Here is a 22954-nt window from a genome sequence, read left to right on the forward strand (position 1 = left end):
ATATATATATATATATATATATATATATATATATATATATATATATATATATATATATATATATATATATATATGAAAAGAGCTCGGTCTCGACATGTGTCCATCTGTCCTTCCTTCCCTCCATCCATCCGTGTGACAATGTCTTATTTAAGTACTATTGGAATGTACCTTTGGACTGCTGAGACTCCTGAGACCCTTGAAGACCCTGAGGACTCAAGACTCAACAGACCCCATTTCAATACCTTATACCCGACAGATTAGACCCTTGATCACTTGGACCTTCTTATATCACAAATGAAATTTCAAATATAATAAAATATATCACCAAGATTATAAATAAATGTTTCCATTATGATTGGTGTAAACCATGACAACACAGAAAATCTGTGACGTCAATCTCTGCAACGACATGTGGAGACGAGCGAAGCCCCCCTATACACATACATATACAGAACATACATACATACACATACACATACATATACACAAAACACTTACCAATGGGGCATGCTTTCACATTGCAAGCAACTACTCGGGTGCATCTTTCATGCAGCCAAAGTGAATATAAGCGTTATATATTTGATAATGTGGATTATGAGAGATTGGTATTCAAGAGCTCAAGGTTACAATGATATTCAAGCCAAAAGGCAAACTAAATATGTTGAATATTCATAATTTATTTAATCAACCAATGACCAAAAGAATGGCAAGTCATGTGACCCAAAATGCAATGTAATTAAATATGAAATATTTCAAGTGCGCTGCCATTGCTACGATTACTATATCTAGTAAGATTAATGTGTAAAACCAGAATCAGTTCGTTATGGCTGATTAAATTAATATTCAGGATTGAACAATTCAAGCTTTCAAAACCAAACCCTTATATTCCAGTTATCTCAAATGATTGTTAACGTATAATACCCTAGAAAAAAAAATTAAAACAATGATCCAAGGATCCTGGTGGAGCTGGAACATAAATAACATGCTGGAGAAAGAACCAGGAAAATTGCAAGGACAGAGCAATGGGAGGGGGGGGTGGGGGGGGAGGTCTGGGGGTGGGGGGGCAAAAGTCAACAAAACCTATAGGCTTTGAACTTGGCATCCCATTAACATAATCCATGGGTTCAGATGGGAAGGATAAACCAGCCAGCCGGATTATGGCCTGTTTGGCACTCCCGTCTGAACCCAGGGCTCGCAGATTTTACAAAGACGATTTTTTTATTGCCATAATTTTCAAAATTAGTTCAAGGATTTAGTAGTTTTAAAGGGAATCTAAAGTGATTAAAAAAAAATAGTTGCTTTGTCAGGTCTGTCAGGTCAGGTTATATCTGTGACCTGCTACAGGTACCATGTAAACCTGTACTAACCTGTTCCATGGTCGGGTTGTCGGCGACTAAACCGTCTCCCCCACCAGGTTTTCTGGTGAGGAGGGTGTTTGGATATGGACACCCAGCAGGATTAAAAACAAAACCTGTCAAAGGGCGGAGGAGCTCATTGTGAGCCAACGGCCATCCATATCTAGTGCCCAACTGTGTCTGCGGACGTCCTCCTGCAGTTGGGTTACTTTTTATGAGGAGGTTGGTGGCAGGATTTGCACTCCGGCCACCGGAAAACCCTTCATTCCGCAAAACGCAAAAACGCAAAAAAAATCTGAAAACCCACTCCGTGGGAATACCTCCTGTGCAGCTTCCCTTCGCAGGGCAGCTCACCGGATGACGGGATTGGAGCAAAGCCTTCGGGACCCTCAATCTTTGATGATGGGATGGAAACCACGGGGTAACATCCCTGGGTCAGATTGCGGTCGTGTATGTCGGGGGTGGTGCTGAGGTGTCGTCCACCAGACGGCGGTCTCCTTGGGTTAACCTGAGGCGGTCCCTTCGGGTGGGTGCCTGGAATGTCCTATCCCTAAGAGAGGATGATCACCTGTCTCTGTTATCATCTCAGCTCAAGCGTTTGGACATCGGGATTGCAGCTCTCTCTGAGGTTCGGAGACCGGATTGCGGCGAGATAATGGTGGGTGGTTACACCTACTATTGGTCTGGTCGCTCTGATGGTTACCATACCCAAAGAGTTGCTGTAGCTGTGTCCAATAAGCTGACCCCGATGATAATTGAGGTAACACCGGTCAACGGGCGTATTATGAGATTAAGGATTCGTCACTCCTTCGGTGTCATTTCCCTGGTCTCTGTTTCTGCTCTGACTGAGGCGAGTGATCTCACCGTGAAGGATGCATTCTACGCCACACTCGAGTCTGTGGTTGATCAGTGCCCCAGACGAGATACACTTCTAGTCTTGGGGGATTTCAATGCATCGACTGGAACTGATAGGGATGGTTATGAGATGTGTTGGTCCCCATGGGTCAGGAACTATGAACCAGAATAGCACTAAGTTCCTTGACTTTGCAAGAAGTCATGGACTTAGGTGGCTGGTTCATGGTTTCAGCGCCCACAAGCTCATCGCTGGACTTGGTATTCCAATGCTGGCGGTGTGGCAAAGGAGATTGACCATGTCCTCATTGATGGTCATTGGAGGATGATCCAGAACTGAAGGGTCTACCGGAGTGCTCAGTTCCTCAATACTGACCACAGGCTTGTTGTAGCAACTCTAAAGCTGCACCTTAAATCCTGGAGAATGGTACCATCCCAGCCGAGGCTGGATGTTGGGAAGCTCAGGGATGAGAGAGTAGCCGAGGAGTTTGCGAACAGGCTGAGTGGACACTTGGGGAGTCTGGGTGCTTTGAGGGGTCCTGCAGAGTTGTGGAGTGCCTTCAAGACCACCGTCCTTGATGTTGCCGGTGGATGTCTTGGAACTCACCGCAGGGCAAAGAAGAATGTCTCTCAAGGGACACTGGATACCATTGACCAGAGTCGCAGGGCCAGGCTGAATGGCAGAGCTGAGCTGTTCAGGGAGCTGAGGCGTAAAACTGTACGTGCACTGAGGGTGGACAAGGAGGTCTATGTGCGAGGTACCTGTGAGGGGGTAGAGCATCACCTGTGGACAGGTGATTCTCGTCCCGCTTACAGGGGAATTCGCGCATTGCGTTCATCCAAGCCCATCCCTCGGAGCACTGCAGCTAGAGCAGAGAGTGGTAGGCTCTTGACAGAGGAGTCTGAAGTGAAGGCCCGCTGGGCCGGTTACTTTGAGCGGTTGTACCAGGCTGATCCCCCAACTGTCGAGTTGGACGTCAAGGGTGTTACAATCCCTGAAGCTGACCCTCAAATCAACTGTGGTCCACCTTCGCTTGTGGAAACACGGGCTGCGGTGAACCAGTTGAAACGGGGCAAAGCTCCAGGGATCTGTGGCATCCATGCTGAATTTCTCAAGGCTGGTGGAAATGCTGCACTCGTGTCGTTGCATGCAGTTTTGTGCTCTGCCTGGAACACAGGCATCGTCCCAACTGATTGGAAGAGGGGCCTTGTTATTCCTCTCTGGAAAGGGAAGGGTGATCGCCAAGACTGCAAAAACTACCGAGGGGTGACGCTGCTCTCAGTGCCGGGCAAGGTCTTTGCTCGGATAATTCTTGATAGGGTTCGCCACCATCTGCTTGAGCACCAGCGTCCAGAGCAGTCAGGCTTTACACCAAAGAGGTCAACGATTGACCGTATCCTTGCACTTCGTGTCCTCACCGAACGCAGAAGAGAGTTTCGGCAGGGGCTGCTTGCAGCCTATGTTGATCTCTGTAAAGCGTTCGATTCAGTGAATCGGGATGTCCTCTGGAGGATTCTTGGTCTTCGTGGGGTGCCACCAAAACTGATCAATCTGATGTCTGAACTCTACTCTGGTACTGAGAGTGCTGTGAAGTGTGGTGGTACCATCTCTGACTTATTTCCAATTGTTACTGGAGTTCGTCAGGGGTGTGTAATGCCCCCACACTTTTCAGCACTTGTATGGACTGGATTTTAGGGAGGATGTCGGAGAGATCAAGCTGCGGTGCATCATTTGGGAATGTCAAGATCTCGGACCTTGATTTTGCAGATGATGCAGTCATCTTTGCGGAGACTTTAGATATCCTTTTTGGGGCCCTCGAGGTGCTGAATGAGGAGTCGGAGCCGTTGGGATTACGGGTTTCTTGGGTCAAAACTAAGATCCAGGCTTTCGGTCACATCTTGGATGCTGCTGTCCTGTCTGTGTCTGTTTGTGGTGAGGATGTTGAGGTCGTGGAGAGATTCACTTACCTTGGCAGTGATATTCATGTCTCTGCTGGCTGTGAGTCAGAGGTCAATAGACGTCTGGGTCGGGCCTGGGGAGTCATGGATTCACTGGATCATGGGGTGTGGCGCTGCCGGTACCTGTGCGGGAGGACGAAAGTCCGAGTCTTCAGGTCCTTGGTACTTCCAGTCCTGCTCTATGGATGCGAGACTTGGACTCTGACCAAGGATCTGAGACGGAGACTTAATTCCTTTGGTACCAGGTCTCTTCGGAGAATCCTTGGCTATCGCTGGTTGGATTTTGTGTCCAACGAGCGGTTGCTGAGAGAGACTCGGATGAGATTTGTTACCTGCATAGTCCGTGAGCGTCAGTTGCGGCTGTATGGACATGTGGCTCGTTTTCCTGACGCTGATCCTGCTCACCAGATGCTCTCAGCGAGGGAGTCTCATGAGTGGAGGAGGGCCAGTGGGCCGACCACGTGCCTCGTGGTCGCAGCAGGTTGACCATCATCTCAAGGAGTTGGGGATGGGCCTGGCATCTGCCTGGGGGATGGCTAGACGGAGGCCCCTGGAGTACCGGCTGAAAGTGGACGAAGCGACGCGCTGTTCTGGCACATGCTCCCATACCTGATAGTCTAGAAGCCAAAATCTGTAGCTAGCCTAGAAAATAGGTTCGCTGCTGATTTCATGTTAGAATGGTGCAACTGGTGTTTTTGAAGAGTCTAGGCATGACCAAGTCTAGTTCCACTTGTTGCCAAGTCTGCATCTGAATATTATGGCCGCCATGACAGTAATCAAAATGGCCGCCATCAGATTTAGTCTTTTTCTTACTGCAAATTGTACTAGCCAGAAATTTGTCATGATTGTGAAATACTATGTAATCTGACACGAGGAACACTATTTTGTGCTTTATTTTTGTACTGGATCACAACTTTTCACATAATTGACAACTTAAAGACGAAATTGAAAATGCACATACGAGCAACAAATGTGAAAAAGAAAATGTTTAGCACTATTGATGGAGATGGGTTTACAGTCAGTCAAAGGTTATTTCAACAGCTGTCAGATTCTTTCTAACACAAAATTACGTTGCTTTGCAGAAGAGAAAAGTGTTGTGAGAACACCCAAGTACAATTTTCAGAGCTATTGATCGGCTTGTACACTGAACGGGTTCCTACAAAGGGCTTTGCATCCACATGCTTTCGTGCAAGGCAGTCCATTCCGTGTACATTTGCACCGTCGAGTTGAGCATGACCCACGGCATTTGCATGTCGTCAGTTCTACACAGTAAGCAGTAATAGGCTGTGCAGTCATGAGTCGCGGCTGAAATGTCTCGTTGCCATCTTTGACGACCTGTTCCCACCCACAGTTCTCAGGTGCAGGTAGATGTGGTTCAGATTCCAAGGCTCTTCTCCACACAAAAGTCTGGTAGTGCGCTCGCTTGATGTGTAGAATCAGAGCATCGCGAGTTGGAGGCAGATTCTCAATAGCTTTGGTCAGACTGAGAAACAGATCACATCTTACTCGCTGAATTGAGTTATCTTGGCCATGAGGGTCATAAAGCCTGCAGACAAATGACTCAGCATCTGCAATCACACTCTCATCAGGAATTTCCTCTTTGCCTAGGTTATTCAACAGGTGGGAGTTGTTTTGAAAGACAGCCCATGCAGAGCGCTTCGCAATTCCAGCAAACTGGCTTGTGCTGTCTGAACCTGTCACTGCATGAAATGCCAGAAGTGACTCCCTCTGCGAATCTGGGATATTGATGGAGTCAATGGGAATGTAGTGTTGCTTTTTGGGTGTCCCTGCATTCATCCAGAGAAAGGGACTGAGATGCGGCTGATAGGTAACAAGGAGAATGAGGACATCAGTGTCCTGAAGCCACATGAATAATGTCTTGGCAGATGCTCAGAACTTTGTTCTTGGTATCTGTCTCATCCGCTTCTTCATTGTCCATCTTGTCAGTGCTGTCACCACCACAAAGAAGCTTTACAAGCATGTACAGGGTTTCAGGTACAATTCGCTCTGCATTTTCTGTGTTCAGTCCACCGATAATGCTATGCCCTGGAGAGTGTTTTACGTCACTGTAAATTTTTATGCCCACTCTGAAGATCCAGCTAAGGATTTCGTTCTCATGATGAGGCAGACTGCACTGGGCCAATTCATCTTCTTCAGAACTTTCACCTTCTTCAGATAAATCATTCACGGCGGTTCTCATGGCAAACTTTGTCACAGTTGAGGACGCAACTATGAGGGGTTTTGTGACATCCAATGGCTGCACGAATGTCACCTTGTCACTACCAAAGTGAACCTCCACTTTCTGCTTGAAATTGTAGCTTTTGTAGGCTCCAGCCTCAATTCCAAAATCATTCAATAACAGCATGCTGTAGTGTTCCCAGATGTTTTTCAGGGTAAACACATGTCCCTTCTGCAGCTCTTTCTCAAGCTGGTTCATCACATTTCTGAAACAGATGCTTTCAGGAGACTGGTTTTTCTCTCCACTCTCCTTTTTATACTTTCTGCGAAAAGAAACATAACACTTGAGGTGATATTTACCTTCAGCTGCCATCAAGTCTGAAACACCTGCAAACCTGTGACGCATGGTGGGGTCAAATTGGGCCAAACTAAGCATCCTGGATGATGTGTGATCAAATTCAACATTTGTCAGGACACCAGCTTTTCTAGGAATGTCAGTCTGGCAGAAAGCGCATTTTGACCAATCCATAGCGCTGTGCGCGGATCTTAGTGACTTTGGGACATGGTATTTCTCTGAGGAACCTGATGTTGTGAGTATCTCTTCTGCGTAAGTCACAGATTGTGGCTGAATCCTTGACTTCAGTCTGTCTATTTTTTGTGCGTGAGTAAAGTCACTATAGCAGAATTTGTGCCATTGAATCTTTTCGACGTGCTCCGGTACAGAATATTTTCTGATTCTTGAGAATGAGTCAACATATTTCTCTCTTTCTTTGCAACATTCAGCTACAGTTTTCACACCAACGATTGTAGTCTTTCAAAGTGGCGTTGACTTGCTAGTTTTTGAACTGTCCTGGCAAATAAAGCATTTATTCCAGTCTACATGCTCTTCTTCTTCTCGATCCCTTGAACCCCCTGTGAGAAATCTTGCGGCTTTCATTTTTCAGTTAGTCCTGGGTAACAGAAAAACACACAGTTATGTAGTTTAGGTTCATTTTATAGCAAAGTTATAAAATTCATTGATTGTGGTTTGTATAATCAGACATTCTAATTCGAGCCTGAACATTTCTTTAAAAATAATATAGTGAAAAACAAGTCATATTATTTTTGGAAAATGGATGGAGCAATGTTTTTTTCTGTACTCCCATCAGCTCAGGCATGCTCAAAAACATGGAAATCGACCCTAATTTTGTAATTTCATGTCAATTTGCGGCTGAAATATGACGAAAAGTGTATTTAATGGCGACCATTTTGTAAACTGTCATGGCGGCCATACTATCCATATCCAGAGTTGGCAACAAGTTGATTCACGTTTCTGTGTGTCTGGACAGTCAATTTACACCTGTTGCACTATTCTAACACGGAATCAGCAGGGTCGTACACTATTCTGCATTGGGCTTCCTGACTATGACCTGAGTTGCTTTTATAGTTTGAACAGGATGCCGCCTTATTGGTGGTGATTTTACTTTCATTACAGATGAAAACTTTGATTTGGAAATTGTTTTACTCAACTTCAGCAATAACTCATTTTCTCATGACACTTTAGTTTGCCCTTTGTGCACTGAAGCTTAAAAGAAGCTTGCATCTACACTTGCGGAACATCAATCTGAGAATATGAAGGAGAAAAGTGGATTTACAAAAGATTTGCAAATCAAGACCGAATGTTTAGATTAATACCATCTCGCTTTTAAGCACTCATTAGTGAGTTATGCCATTAGTATTTCCGTTAACATAATCCGACGAAACCACCAAATAACTGTAAACTTGAAAACTTTCACTCCAAACTTGCGTTCCCATCACAGGAATGCAAGCCATTACAATGCAGTGCCAACGCCCCAGCCGATGAGGCATGAGAAAGTCAGGCACCGGAGTCCATGTTCAGCCACTCCTTTCTACCCTTGAGAATATCACACAATGAATCAGGATTCCAAGAGCCGTGCTATGCGGCACCGTACATGTCGGACGATCTCAAAGTGTTCGGTTTTCACGAAATCGCAAATTAATAAACAAATACAAACCGTCAAACCGTTTGTATTGCTTTATTATTACAATTACAGATCTATGGTTCTTGCCAGAATTAAGGTTATTGGCAAGCATTAACCCCTGAAAACGTTTAACTTACTGTACAGAGTGCAAATACAAAAACACGTGGATATACATCTGCCATATTTCTCTACCCTGCCTCCCCCACCTTCCAAACCCACAGATTGTTTCACGTAGCTAAACTATGAAATAGCCACAGCGGTTAATAGATCATTTCATTGACAATATCAAGTTTTGAAATTTTCTTGATAAAAAGCTACATACAAAATGACAACGGGCATTTGTGAAAGGTTTTAACCGAAAATGGATGAGGTGTGCTTTCGTCACGACGGACCGACGCAGCAGGAGATGGACGATTTTCGCTGGACGTTTCAGATCGAGGCTGTTTCACGATTTGGGAATAAGCAAAAATAGTTTGGTCAAAACATGTCACGACATGCACAGCAAGACCCTGTTCCACGGCATCTCAAAATGAACAAGTCCAACAGACAAGATTGGTGTCGTAAAACACACACTTCCCTTTTTGATTTAAAAAAAAAAAAATCTTTTCCATCAGTTGCTTCCACACACTGGACGCCACTTGGGCTCATGGAGGCAAACGGGAACGCAGAAACACTCCGCTCCGGCGCAATATTAAGATAATACCAAATTGCACGATTTACAGGTTATGAGCACCAACGTGAAGTCTCAACGTCACTTTGGTGGAAATACGATAAAAACCTGCTGGGATTGGAGAGAGAGAGGTAGGAGAGAGAGAGAGAGAGAGAGAGAGAGAGAGAGAGAGAGAGAGAGAGAGAGAGAGAGAGAGAGAGAGAGAGAGAGAGAGAGAGAGAGAGAGAGAGAGAGAGAGAGAGAGAGAGAGAGAGAGAGAGAGAGAGAGAGAGAGAGAGAGAGAGAGAGAGAGAGAGAGAGAGAGAGAGAGAGAGAGAGAGAGAGAGAGAGAGATATAGGAGAGAGATATAGAAGAGAGATATAGGAGAGAGAAAGAGAAAGAGAAAGAGAAAGAGAAATAAAAAGAATGAGAAAGAGGGAGAAAGAGAGAGAGAAAGAGAAATAAAAAGAATGAGAAAGAGGGAGAAAGAGGGAAACTTTGATCTGAATCACATTGAACAACACACTCAAGAAAAAATATAAATATATCAAAAGAAAAGACTGAAAATGAAGAGGAGAAAAACCATTTTGCACAATTTGTAGGAAAGTTCAAAGAAAGTGAAATTATTTGGAACTGAAAACGATTTTGGTGTTTGGTTTGGACAACACGGCACTAAAATAAACGAGTCTAAGAGGTAAAGGGTCGACAAAAAAAAAAAACGATTTCATGATGAAGTTCAAAATCAGTGCGAATAAAACGTTGAGGGTTCGGAAGGTCCAGGACGCCATCCATATCTTACCTCGCAAGCTGGAAGGACAAAGATTTAAAAGAGGAAATGATGAAATAAAAAATAAAAAAACGATTGGCCATCCTTTGTTGCGGAAGCATCGCGGCATGTAACAAAAACTTCATTTCATTAAATATTTTGAACTAGGTGGGAGTGATGGAAGCGTTTTCCTTTGGCGTCTCCCAATTTAACATGGAAAACAAGAACGTGTGGCAAGAGTATCGAACTACACCTGCAAGGAGATGATTCTTCCATCGCAATGTACCGATTCGTCCTCAAACGCAACACCCACCAAATAATAATAATAACAATAAAATAAAACAACAAAGGGAAATAACTTTGGCAACACTCGACACAACACTCCTCTCCAAGAGAAAAATAAGAGATCGGCGTAAAGTGGAATGGAATGCCTGAGCCCAAAAGGCGCTTCGACTTGTGCATGCGAAGTCAAACAAGTGAGAGGGCGAACCGTGAAATGAGTCGATTCCCCAAACCGCTTGGGACAAGAAGATGGCTTCACGTTGGCCGTGGTGCCAAGACCTGCTGAACAAAGCGACACTTGAAGTAACTGATTTGCACATGCGTGTGCAAATCAACGTCCATCCGTGGTTCTGCGTCGTCAGTAGTGCACCTTCGCTCAACCGAACCGACAAACACGGTGCTTATTGGATTCAAGACCTTAGCCGATGGCAGGTCCAAGTTCCTCGGAATAGGTGAGGGGTAAAAACAAAATGACTTGGGATCGACTCGAACCGCGGCACTGAACTCGAATAATCACCCTGTTGGGTTACACTGAACTCAGAGTGTCCGCACCGGTACAGGGTATAGTAGAGAGAGGTGCTCCGCACCCTTGATGGGCAGCTTGCGACTCGTATAGTGGTGGATCACCTCCGGGATGGCAGAAAATGGAGGACTGTTTTGACCAAGGACGTACAAGCCATCCTTCGAACGTGTCAGTTTCATGTGCATGAATCCTTGACTGCTCCTGGAGGAGGTGAGGCAAAAGACAAAAAACAAACGCATCATTATGCACAGTTCACCTCGTTGTTCTTTGTAAAATGAAACTGCCTCTGAGTTTCAATTAAGTGGGATAGCAATCTTGAATGACTACTACTGGTAGTCGCTATGAAGATCTGTCAGTTTGCGTCGGTGTAAAGATAACGGACTTTATCAATAAGAATTTGACGATCACATAAGAACATTGGCAAGGATGATGCTGGGTGATTTGCCATGGTCTTCGCATCACTCGGTCGGTGGTAGGAATTTGTAATTTGGTGAGGGTGCTGGCGATAACTAGTCCACTCTTCAAGAAAGACGTCGTGGGATGTTCAACGTCCACCAACGATCAGTGCTGGCAGACGCATCCTACAGCATGACGCCCTTCCAAGGGATGGCACATATGTTGATGAAACACCCAGCCTGCGAAACACTAGGATGAAAGTTTATAGCTGGGTAGGGATTCGAACCCAGGCGTGGCAGCTCAAAGGCGAGTGCGCATGCCTCCAAGCTATTTTGCCCGCCCTTAAAAAGCAATAAACGTGCTTCAACTTCAAAACTTTAACCAACCCTTTCAGAACGAGCACTTAGCCAGTGTGTAGTTGAACAAAACTTCAACATCAAAACCCAGGTGATGGTGGTTCAGCCCACACACTGGACAAGATCACGACAAGTTGTGAACATTTCTCGTGGCTCAGAACCGTTCCTCGGTCGCAGGGTGCAGAAATTTCCATCATGTGTAACCGTGAGAATGAAACTCACACCCGCGAGAGTAATGCAAAATAACTTCACCCACTCTGCCACCGAGAGGGTCAGTGGCTCAAAGCCAAAAGACAAACGGCTTGTTGCCGTGACAACAGAAAAATCCGTGCGATCCAAGCTCACTCTTGGCTCCTTGTGGCATTTTACTCCAAGCTGTCAAGGCGCCGTTACCAAGGGGTACAACAAGCTCAGTTAAGACCATTCCCTTCACCTGTCAAGATCATATTAACCACTCAGTCGAGTGCTTGTGGGCACAGCACCAAAAAGAATTCATCATGTTCCTTCAAGCATCAAAGAAGAATCAACATCAGCGACCCAAACATCAGGATAACAGAGATTTTTCGTTTTTAACAGCCGGAGATTTAAAAAACAAAAATAACCCCACAGAGACAGTTATGGAGTAAGTCAACCAAAGAGCATGCATAAGAGGCTCCGGCTGAGGATTATCATCTCGAATTAAAAGAAGAGATAGTCAATTTATCGGAAGGCAACCTTAAACCTGGCCGATTGGAGATGAAGGTCACAAATGCTGAAACAGGTGCAACGTCATCAATGAAACTCAATTTCATTTACCGACACGGGTGAGAGCCCAGAGGGATATTTTGCAAAAATTCACGTCGAGCATTGTCTTGGGGGAAAAAAAACCAAGGATGAATAATGCAGTTACTTCGATTGGCAAAGAGCACACAGACACACACACACGAGGTGGTATCGCGTGCTCTGGGCGGAAGCCAAAGGCACTTCAAACAGCACGACCCACAGAAGTACACGTCATTGGCAAAGGATGTGGGCTGGCAGGATGGCTTAGAGCAGTGGTTGTGAACCTTTATTGGTGAGCGTACCTCGTGGTTAGAACGTGAGGCGCCATTGGTGACTCGGTCATTTATATACTAAACCACACTACGTGTACAAACCGCTTCCCTTTCGCTGCCTCAAATCCAAATGCGTTTCATTTACGTCCTAACGAGGCATCGCGTGCCACCCTGGGGGCCCCACGGACCCCTGCTTCAAAACCACTGGCCTATAAGGATGCACGATCGACTTTGAGCCGTCTTGTCAGGGAAATCTCAGCCAAGCTATAAACTGCCGTCCTGGAGTTTCGCAGGCAGGGTGATTTATCAATGCGTGGTGCCGTCTCTCGGATGGACGTTAAACCGGTGTCTCGTCTGCCGGCATTAGTTGGTCGACGTTATCGATCCTTCATGAAGAGCAGGCAAGCAGTAGCCAGCACCATGAACAAATTCCAACTCCAACCTACAGAGGGCACTGCATCAGACGCACAGCTACACCCTCCAACAAATGATACCACCCTCAGCCATGTGTTGCATACAAAAGAAGACACACAAGAACAGGAAAATAATGATGGCCCAACAGCTGTGCAATTGGGAAAAATTAAACAAAGCATCCAATGAAAGTTCCAACCGTTTGTGATTGCAATAAAAAAAAAAACACTGGATCAATTTGATGCAATGTGCCACTGACGCTCTGCTGACGCAACCACTTACTTGAGAGAGAGCGAATACTCATTTTTGCTCGTCTCGCTGTTTCGTACGAGGTAGCTCGATTCTTTGCAGAGCCGGAGCAAGTTTTCAGCATCGGCGCGGCTAATCGCACCATGATACCACCTGGAAATCAAATTCAAACAAGCAAACCTTCAACGGAGTCAAAGTGTCTCGCACTCAAGGAGGAGCTTGTACCTGCATCACATAATAATCGGAGAGGGACATTGGGAGGCATCGTTCATTGTACTTTTACGTGAATCGCAAATAAATGAGTACATGATCAACAAATCAAGACGAGCCGAAACCCCGTCGCAGACGGATTCCGTTCATTCAACCACCCTCACCAGCTCACCCACACTCGAGGGACATGGACTGGACAGGGCGTGCTTACCCCCGCCTACTCATCCTCCGCCCTGCCCCATCCCCCCCCCACCTTCAATTTGCTTACCCCCACCCAAAAATTTAATTACCCCAGCCCCGCCCCCGCCTCTTCACTCGCCGCCCCCGTCTCTTGATTCCCCGCCCCACTTTCCCCCGCCCCCCTGTCCACCCCCTCACACTCAACCACGCCTAATTCACCCCAGCCCCCGCCCACTCATCCCCTGCCCCATTTCCCCCGTCTCCCGCTTTCAATTTGCTTACCCTCGCCCAAAAATTTGCTTACCTTGCCCCCCCCCCCTCCTCACTCCCTGCCCCTGTCTCTTCATCCCCTGCCCCCCCCTCCTCACTCCCTGCCACTGTCTCTTCATCCCCCGCCCCCCCCTCCTCACTCCCTGCCCGTCTCTTCATCCCCTGCCCCCGTTTCTTCATCCCCCGCCCCCGCCTCTTAACTCCTCGCCCCTGTCTCAACGAAAAGTGTTTATTCTGCTTCAGAGTTGAAGGTTGACTATTGCCACTATGTGCGATGCACTCTTACAGGTACGAAGTTTCTTTCAGTCCAGATCACAGTACCGAGAAAAACGTGACGCGACCGCGAGGAGGAGCACAAAATCGGTCCTTCAGTATTAATATATAGATAGAAGATACAATGTTTCTTGTTACATTTTTGGTGTCAAATTCACATTCTGAAGTAGTCAGCATGTGCAGAAGAGGGTTTTACATTGCAGACGCTATTTTGGAGGAGTGGAATTACACCTCTCAGCGGTGACAGTCTGTCGACGGCAGACGTAGTGACGTCACCGAATGACCGATGATGTCATGACATCCTTACGCCTCTCAGCGGTGACGTCACACGTCGCCATGTAAACGAATGTAAAACGAAAAGTGTTTATTCCGCTTCATATTTGAAAGTTGACTATTGCCACGATGTGCGATGCACTCTTCCAGGTACGAAGTTTCTTTCAGTGCAGGTCACAGTCCCGAGAAAAACAAGACGCGACCGCTCGGAGGAGCACGAAATTAGTCCTTCAGTTTTAATATACAGATAGTTCACGGGGCCTGAGATTGCAGCCTCATGAGCCAGGTGCTTGGACGGGAATGCCAAAAAGGGCGACACATTTAAAACAGGTGAATGCGCCTGCCATGTTAAAAGTCCAACCATTCACCCCAGATACAAATACCTTGCAACTCATGACAATGCATGTTCGACAAAAAGTCAAGAGGTTCAGAAAACAAACTAACACTTGACTTTCAAGCGGTAGGTTGGGATCTATTTTCTCTCCGATGGGTGTGAAGTGTTCAGTGTTGATGCCGGGTGGACCTTTGAGGCCCAACTGAGGCCCGAGGTGGCACGGTCGACACAGGCGGCGATCATCGTCTCCGGCAGAACGGACGGCACGGTCAGGGCCAGATTCTAGCTGGACTGCGATGGCAAACGAATGAAAAGATTGTTCAACAAATGGCCAAGACATCAGAATTTTTCATGCACAATCTATCCAATGCATCATCAGAAAATGATCCTGAGCTGGAAAAATTAAAATCAATAACGATGAAATGAAATAGAAACGTGAACAACACACCCAATATTACAAGTTTGAGAAAAAAAAACAAATTTACGAGGCAAACCTAAAGCCTTCGAGAAAGGGGCACGTTTCCACTCCCAGGGTTCCTCGTACTCATCCGGCGGCCTCTCGTCGTCCTGTGGCAGGTGACTCTCCCGAGAAGTCTGCGCCGTGTGGCTGTGGGCCACGCGGGCTGCTGCATCACTGGAACTGTCGTGTGCCTGAACGGCCACCTCTTCCATCCGCTGAGGGAACACTCCGTTCTGTCGCAATGGCTCATAAGGGTTGTCGTACAATGGAGCAGAGGGTTGCGCTCGCTCCATCGATGACTGCTTCCTGATCTCTGTGTACATGAGAATTGAAGGCAGGGGAATTGACCCGCTAAATTAGGAGAATTAAAAAAAAAAAAAAATTTAAACACACAAACACCAAAAAATGAAGGAACAACCTGTTAGTAAATATTAATATTCAGAAAACTTCCATGGCATCAAGCTTTGACCTTTGTCATTTTGAAGTCGGGGGGTGGGGGGGGGCAAAAAAAAAAACTAAATTTATTTTGGCTTTTCCAAACTGTTTGTAATTGTTTTTTTGTTTTTTTCATTCACCAATATAAATCGAGGATTGGGTAACATAAAGGGGGAAATTGATCCGAAGAGCTTACTTTTCGAGTTGAAAACTTCCACCAGAGGTCTCATCCTCTCCAGAGGATAGAAGAGCCTTTCATGAAACTTAGTGACCTCCGATTACAGGCATGTCACAGGGACGGGGAATTTTTCCTTACGAAAGCCGTCACCCAATTATCATTAATCCACACTTATGAATGTGGTGTTTAAATTTGATTTTGGTCCTTTGCTTTTCACAGGAAGCTATAAACTGAGGATTCGTCGTGTCAGACATGAATCATCGGTTTATTGCTTCATTTATCGTTTCCGGCAACTGTTACATCGTATCAGACAAGTTGCAGGGTGGTGGAATTCAAAAAAAATTTTTGAAATAAAATATATTGAACGGCCAGCAGCGCTGTCGGCTTCCAAGCATTCCGAACCTGCCGTCCACACGGAGCCCCATTCGTACGTTTTCTGGGAACGCAGAGCCCAAATCCATCGTCAGCAGGAAAAAAAAAACAACACGTATAAAGCATCCCTTGACAATCCATACATTACATTGCAGCAGAACTCGGACAGAGGGCCATTCGGTGATGTTATCCACTTTGATAAAGGTCAATTTTTTGAGGCTATGTTACCCAAGGGACATCCATGAGATATTCATGGAATCTTGATATATAAAACGTCCATCATCATCAATCCACAAATCACAGTAAAACCTACCTGTCAATCCAATAAATGTTATCCCAATTTGGTGAGAGTCAAACTTTCAGGATCATTTTATGTCAGAGTTAGGGTGCTTAAGCTGTCGAATTAAGTTCATGGCGATCGGTTTAGTATTCCTGGAAAAGATAGTTTGATATTTGGGGCAAAATCCAATATTACCATCACTCTTCTTCTTATTCTTCTTGTGTTGGCTTTTCCCATTTTTAGCTCACCTGGACTTTAGGCCAGTGAGCTTATGCGATCGAGCAGTGTCCGTAGGTGGGTGAGTGAGTCAGTCATGATCGCTTGAACCAAACACATGATTTTGATGAAATTTGGCCACAAACTTCATACCCGATCCTTAACGAAGGTGTATTGAGCGCATCAGCGTCCTCAAGGTTTTGTCGGCTAAAAAAAAACAAAAAAAAAACAACAACAATAACAACTTCCGATATTTTGTCACGTGCCTTGATTAAGCCAATAGCGAGACCCGTCATAGTGTATTTACGTAATTACGAAATATCGCGTATTCACGAAATAAATAATGTATTTACGAAATTACGATATATTAAATGGAATAATCTTTCAATAGTAACGTGAACTTTTCGAAACTTTAAAGCAAATGTCCGAATATATTTAAAAGTTCATGATAGACGCTCTCAAAAGGCACCCTCAATGCGAGGATGTGTACAAGTGCTTAGTATTTAAGGAGATCCGGATCGTGTATATAAAGGAGTCGAGTCCTAATATAAAGGTTTTGTCTTCACAAGAAGAACAAGAACAAGAACAAGAAGAACAAGAAGAACAACGCCAAGCTCTCTTAGAGCAGCGTTCACTACGCGAGATGCTGCTAAAAATAAATTAGATTTAAAAAAAATCAGGATCTGAGGGGGTCTACGGGGGGGGGGGGGGTTGAGTGATTGTTGCTCCTGGTCCGGGTGAGCTTCAGGACGCGTGGTTCTATTTTTACAAGGGGTCGCCACAATGATGGTTGATCACCCATAACCCAGGTTACGTACATGATCGCCAACGTGGCCACCAATACGAGATAAAATTCAAGAAATAAGATCCGTTTAAGGATCAATTTCCAAGGGTGTGTTATAAACATGCACAGACTGCCGTAGCCAGCTCGAGCAGTCTTTTTCAAAAGTCGTTGCACAAGTCGGTGGAACTCGAATAATAATCCTGTCCGCTTGGAAACCTAATAGAATAAACCATGTGCTACCTGCCATCATGCGCTGAGCCTCATATGGCTCCATATAGCCATCATTGCGATGCTGCTGCTGGGGCTGGGTATGACGAGAGCCTTGACGGACCATCGGTGCGTCATACGGATCTGCGTAGTCATCCACAATGGATACCTGTGGAATGACAGCAGCAAGTGACAAGGTAAGCATTCGACCGAGCCATTGTTACCAAGCAGAAGTTCAGGTCCTGAGCCTCAGAAAACCCAAATAAACTTCACAAAAAAGGCCAAACATCACCAAAAACTTATGTTTTTGCAGTTTATTGGGAGTTGGGTTACACTTTTAAAACGTTTCATTTTAACCGAGGGAGACAATCTGAGGGCCATTGTCTCGTATTAAACCAAAACACAACATCCGATGACGTCACACAATCCTGCTGTAGCTGGACAACTGGAAGCCTTTAGAGAACGTTTGTGCAACACTCGGGATATTTTCGACAAATAAAGACAGAAATGAGAAAACGTTTGCAAGCTTCAAAGATTGTACATGGAGATTAAAAACCGATCGGCAGTGCCACGCTCCCAGTTCGATGTAGATTTAATATATAAATGAATAAAATCAACCTATGGAGCCAATTGCATCCCTCTTGGTCACCCATAAACAATAGACTGGCGCAGAAGGAAATGAGTGCACAGACAAAGATGACCTGCAAGAAGAGGCAGTTAATGTGCTGGAGTGAAACAAAACACAAAAAAAAATATCATCAATGGGAATGAGTAACAAAAAAGTGGCAGCGAGATGCAACCTTGAACCGGTGGAACAGGAAAATTATGCGACATTTACAGGAAGGCAATTTGACAAAGGGGAAAAGAGAAACTTAAAAAAAAAAAAGCAAGGCAGCAAGAAGCCTGGACTTTGGAAGGTTGACAAGGAATGGGTTACGAAATGAACGCATCCTCCCTGGGAGAGTTACGGAGGGGTGGACTGATGAAACAGGAAGGGGAGCAAGACTGGATGACAGACAACAGAAAATGGAAAGACCACCAACAAGTGAATAGTTTGAAGGTCGTTCTGGGGATCGAAGCACGAATCTGCCGCCCTCTTTTGTTTCGCGCCGAGATGAGCCTAGATTTTTGTGTTGGCGTCCATCCCTTCGAGGAGTGAGCTCTCGGAGGTTTATGCAGGTGCAGTGACCAACAAGGCAAAATAATATTCTGTTCGTATTATATTTCAAACAAGAGAGCGCAGAGAACACCTTACGCCACGCAATCTTGAAAAACAAGGACATGGGCGGAATCTGCAAGCGGAAAATTTGATCGGTCGGACGGACGGACGGACGGACAGACGGAGAGCAAACCTCTCGTCCTCTCTGGTGAAAGTTGTCGAGGTTCTAATAAAGACTTGAAAGAAGGTTGGTGAAGAAAAAAAAAAATTTCGGAAGTTTATCGTCTTTGCTGCAGTGCCTTTTCCACCACCCGATCGAACACGTTACATTAGTTATTCGTGCCTGTTGTTTGTGTCCTTTATGACGTCATATAAAACAGTAAGTTTACTGTTTGAAATTATTTAAAATTTTGTTTGACTGCCAGACAGGCAGAGTAAAAAAAATGAATAAATAAATAAATCTCATTCATGTTCCGATTTGTGTTCAAAAGATAACATTCGATTGAAATCAAGTTGTTCCTCGCTCATGAACTGTCGTTTGTAGAGACAGTAGTGAACCAATTGCTTAACCCCGCTCTTCGCTTTGGTAATAAATGCTTTTTATGCCAGGCTTAAGCAAGGAAGGGCTTTATCTGGTACAGAATGCCCAGTCTGCACCTGGCTTGAGCAATTATAATGGACATGAGATCTGCCCAAAAGAGGTCATGGTTTGCGGTGTGACCCCAGAGTACAAGGGACTCATATTTTCCCAAAAGGTTTATCATTGAAGCAAACAGGTAGATTTGTCTAGACGTTGTTCTTGCAGAAACAAATTGTGAGGATGTGGCACTTGAATTGACTTCAAGGATGCGTTCAATGTATTGAACCAATGTTTGCCCTTTATTTATTTTTAGGTCTCCTCCGAGGGATGCAGACATTGCCATCGTGTCACGAGGGTGGGGAAACCATTTGAAAGAATATAGTCACCTGCAATAAAATAAATAAATAAATAATTAAAAAGTGGTAAAGGCAATTTTAAAAAGGAAATGGAAAGAGAATGGGGTCCATGATGCCGACTCGTGGCACACCAGCCTCCAAAAGGCAGAATAGTTCATAAAGGGTCGTCAAGAACCTTAGGACGTTTCTGCATGCATGGAGAAAGTTGACCTGGCCGGCATGAAGACAGCCTTGAATGTCACAGGAAGTGAGCTTGCCGAACCAAATCTTGTGCCAAACTGTGTCGACTGGCCTCGTGTTTCTGACTTAGGGCCTACGTCGACTGATGCGAGAGTACCAGCAGCATGTCTGGAATCAAGTGGCCGGGGCGGACATCAAACTGGCGATCAGCGATACGACCACTGAATAGACGTAACGATGATGTCAGCGGCGATTGCAGATTCCCATTGCTTCCTTATTATGGGATGTCAAGCACGTGTAACCTTCCCAAGACGTGAAAAATGTTTTGTTTTTTTTAATTTTGAAATGATTTTCAAAAGACCATCGTTTGGAAGCTTGTGAGAAACAATGGCTAAAAATTGCCATTTTATGCAGCAGCTTGAAGAAATGTGTTTCAAGTCATCTGCCTTTGTATTGTGATGCTGTCGAGGATACATAGAATATGGTTAACACCGCCTCCTCCTCCTCAAAAGGCTATTTCAAGCAGAATGTGGACCCAGAACCCGAAAGCCATGATGCTTGGAACACAATGCAGCATTCCGAGGCATTTGTTTTGTGTCGGGGCGTGGCGGAACGCGCACTGCCTCGCTCGACCCGTGCCAATACACCGTTTCCTGCGAACTCATAGAAACCACAGAGGGCTGGATGCAAACAATAATCACCAAATGAGCACTTAACGAAAACCAAAATATGCATTGTAAAACCAATAAAGAGAAATAGCTCGCACAAGGACGGATAAAGGTCAAAGATGCCGAGCTGCAGTACCATGATAAACAGCCATCGCATCAAGCAAACTCAATATATCTCAACACGAAGTATGCGGACCAACCCACCTCCCACTCATTTTACACACATGCTTGCCTTGCCTTCTGAATATTTACAGCACGGAGCGAAGAGCAGGGTCAGTCAATTTGTTCATATATAGCTGTCTGCCGACGACGTCAGCTTCAGATGGAGGAACAACTTGATTTCGAGCATGAATCGGAAAACGAACCTGTGGTTTATCAGTACTTTTGGCTCTGAATTTGTCCCGATCGCACATCCGCAGAGAGGAGAGAGAGAGAGATCACCTTTTACTCTGTCTGCCTGCCTGACAGTCAAACAAAATTGAAAATCATTCCAAACAGGACACTTACTGCTTTCAAGGACGTCGTAAAGGACACAAACAACCAATGTAACACGTCCGATAAGGTGGTGTACGAGGCGACGCATCAACTGCGGTAAATTTGCAGATTTTTTTTTCTCGTTTCTGAAGACAGCATGCGGTAAGGTTGTCCATTAACTCTCTAGTTTGTATATACAGTTTCACACATCATGTATGGTTAGGATACCGGAGGAGGAAAAACACTTCGGGCGAAATACGATTATAACCCTCGTGACAGCAATTCAGGGACAAAATTAACCAAGACACCAAATGTACTTGTTGTCCAAGTTAAACTTTAACAGTGACATATCATGTGGCTATTTATTACTTGTGTAAAAATGTTAGAAATGTTGACGTCTCGTACATACCTCTTACTCACTTTACTTCCGACTGCTCCAAACCTTTCCCTCGTTTCTCTACATGACCCTTTCTATATTTAGTACCCCCCCCCCACTCCTCCTCGTCCTTTTCCAAAGTGTCATGCTATCAATTTACCCTCACACACCTTCGTTTACACAAAAGTAGTAATTAACACATAGCTTACAATGAACATTGGAGGACATTAAACATAAAATAAAAAAACAAGGAGGAGGAAAGAATGCATGCAACTTGATTAAGGGAAATATTATAAAAACAAATTGCAGCTGCAAAGCAAGATTTCCCGTATATGTTGGGGGATCTCAACGCACGTTTGACACGAACAGAGTATCCGAGGCTCATGATGATACTGACGGTGAAGGTGATGGTGATAGACCACAGCTTGTTGGGTCTAACAGGAGATAACGGAGGTCGTATACTTTGAGTTGTTATTGCATGAGTTCAATTCCCAACACAACTATAAACTAGAAGGGCACTCGGTAGAGCGCAGACCGCCGCCACGTAATGCCTCATCCACGAGAACATATCGGGGCCCAATAACTTTTTTGAAATATCGTGCTGGATAATTGTTTTTGGCCCGATCTCTCAATGGTGAAGAATCACTTTAAAAATTCTAGTAGTCGGATCCGGATCTTCACCGAAATCTTATCAGTTAGTCCTCGTCACGCACCGAACCTGTCTACAAAATTTCATCGGATTATTCCACAACTTTTTGAGATATCGTGCACACAAACAAACAGACAGACAGAGAGGGGTGATAACATAACCTCCTTCCACCTTCGGTGACAGACGTAACTATCGGATCACTGCTTTGGCAGGCGCTGCATCACAAAGTGTGCCGTTTGAGAGATTGGACGTTCAGCTGGGTGTCCCGTCTGCCGTTATTATTTGGTGGAGGTTAAAGGTTCCACAAATAGGAGAGTTATTTATGGTCTGCTGAACGAATTACAAATTCCAGCACAAATCAGCTCCAGTCGAACGTTCGGGCACGGTCAGCCAGTTCGTGAAAGATTTGGGCCAAAAACCCTCCCCAGCCGATCACACAAGAAGGTGGGAGTAATTGGGACCATAAAATAGTAGTAGTAGTAGTAGTAGTAGTTAATATGAGTGAGAGGTTAAAACAATTTTTTAATCAAATATCCCTTCAATACTCCAAACACCAAAACATATAGGTGATCGGCCATTCCAACAATGTTGTGCGAGATGTCGTCCAGGATTGTCCTGCAATTTAATGAAACCAAAGATATACATTATGGATACATGGAGGCATCCTGAGATTTCTACCAACGGGAGAGACTTCTGAGGTTGCGACTCGTCAAATGCTGGTTATCCATAGACAGCTGCTTGAGGAAAGTGCGAGCAACCGTGTGGGAATGCTGGAGCAGCACACAGGGCTGGCAAGATGGTCTCGAGGTGCGCGCACTCTCGAAGCTGCCTCACCTACGTTTGAATCCCGATCGGACCTATAAGCCATCATCCAGGTGATACAAGGTTTCACAAGCAAGGTGATACGTCAATGTGTGTCCCGTTCCTCGGACGGACGTTAAGCGGGAATCTCGTCTGTCGGCGTTCATCGGTGGAGGTTAAAGATCCCACGATTTCTTTCTCAAAGAGTAGGCGAGTTATCGTCGGCACCCTGAACAAATTACGAAT

At 45.1% G+C, this 22954-nt stretch overlaps 1 protein-coding gene across 1 annotated transcript in view; it reads right to left on the reverse strand.

Annotated features, from left to right (window-relative positions):
• Positions 1 to 8364: 8364 nt before the first annotated feature.
• LOC147020999 (SH2 domain-containing adapter protein F-like) overlaps positions 8365 to 22954 on the reverse strand; it is an 18472-nt gene continuing 3882 nt past the window's right edge. The window contains exons 2-6 of the mRNA XM_085890781.1: positions 17499 to 17634; positions 15028 to 15306; positions 14644 to 14824; positions 13027 to 13146; positions 8365 to 10748 (exon numbers count right to left, since the gene is read on the reverse strand). Of these exons, the coding sequence (XP_085746907.1) occupies positions 10562 to 10748; positions 13027 to 13146; positions 14644 to 14824; positions 15028 to 15306; positions 17499 to 17634 (903 nt within the window). The 3' untranslated portion in view covers positions 8365 to 10561. The remainder of the gene's footprint in view (positions 10749 to 13026; positions 13147 to 14643; positions 14825 to 15027; positions 15307 to 17498; positions 17635 to 22954) is intronic.

The sequence above is a fragment of the Eptatretus burgeri genome, chromosome 8, assembly GCF_056783735.1.
Source record: "Eptatretus burgeri isolate ZD-2024b chromosome 8, Ebu_testis_v1, whole genome shotgun sequence".
In the NCBI taxonomy this organism is placed as follows: domain Eukaryota; kingdom Metazoa; phylum Chordata; class Myxini; order Myxiniformes; family Myxinidae; genus Eptatretus; species Eptatretus burgeri.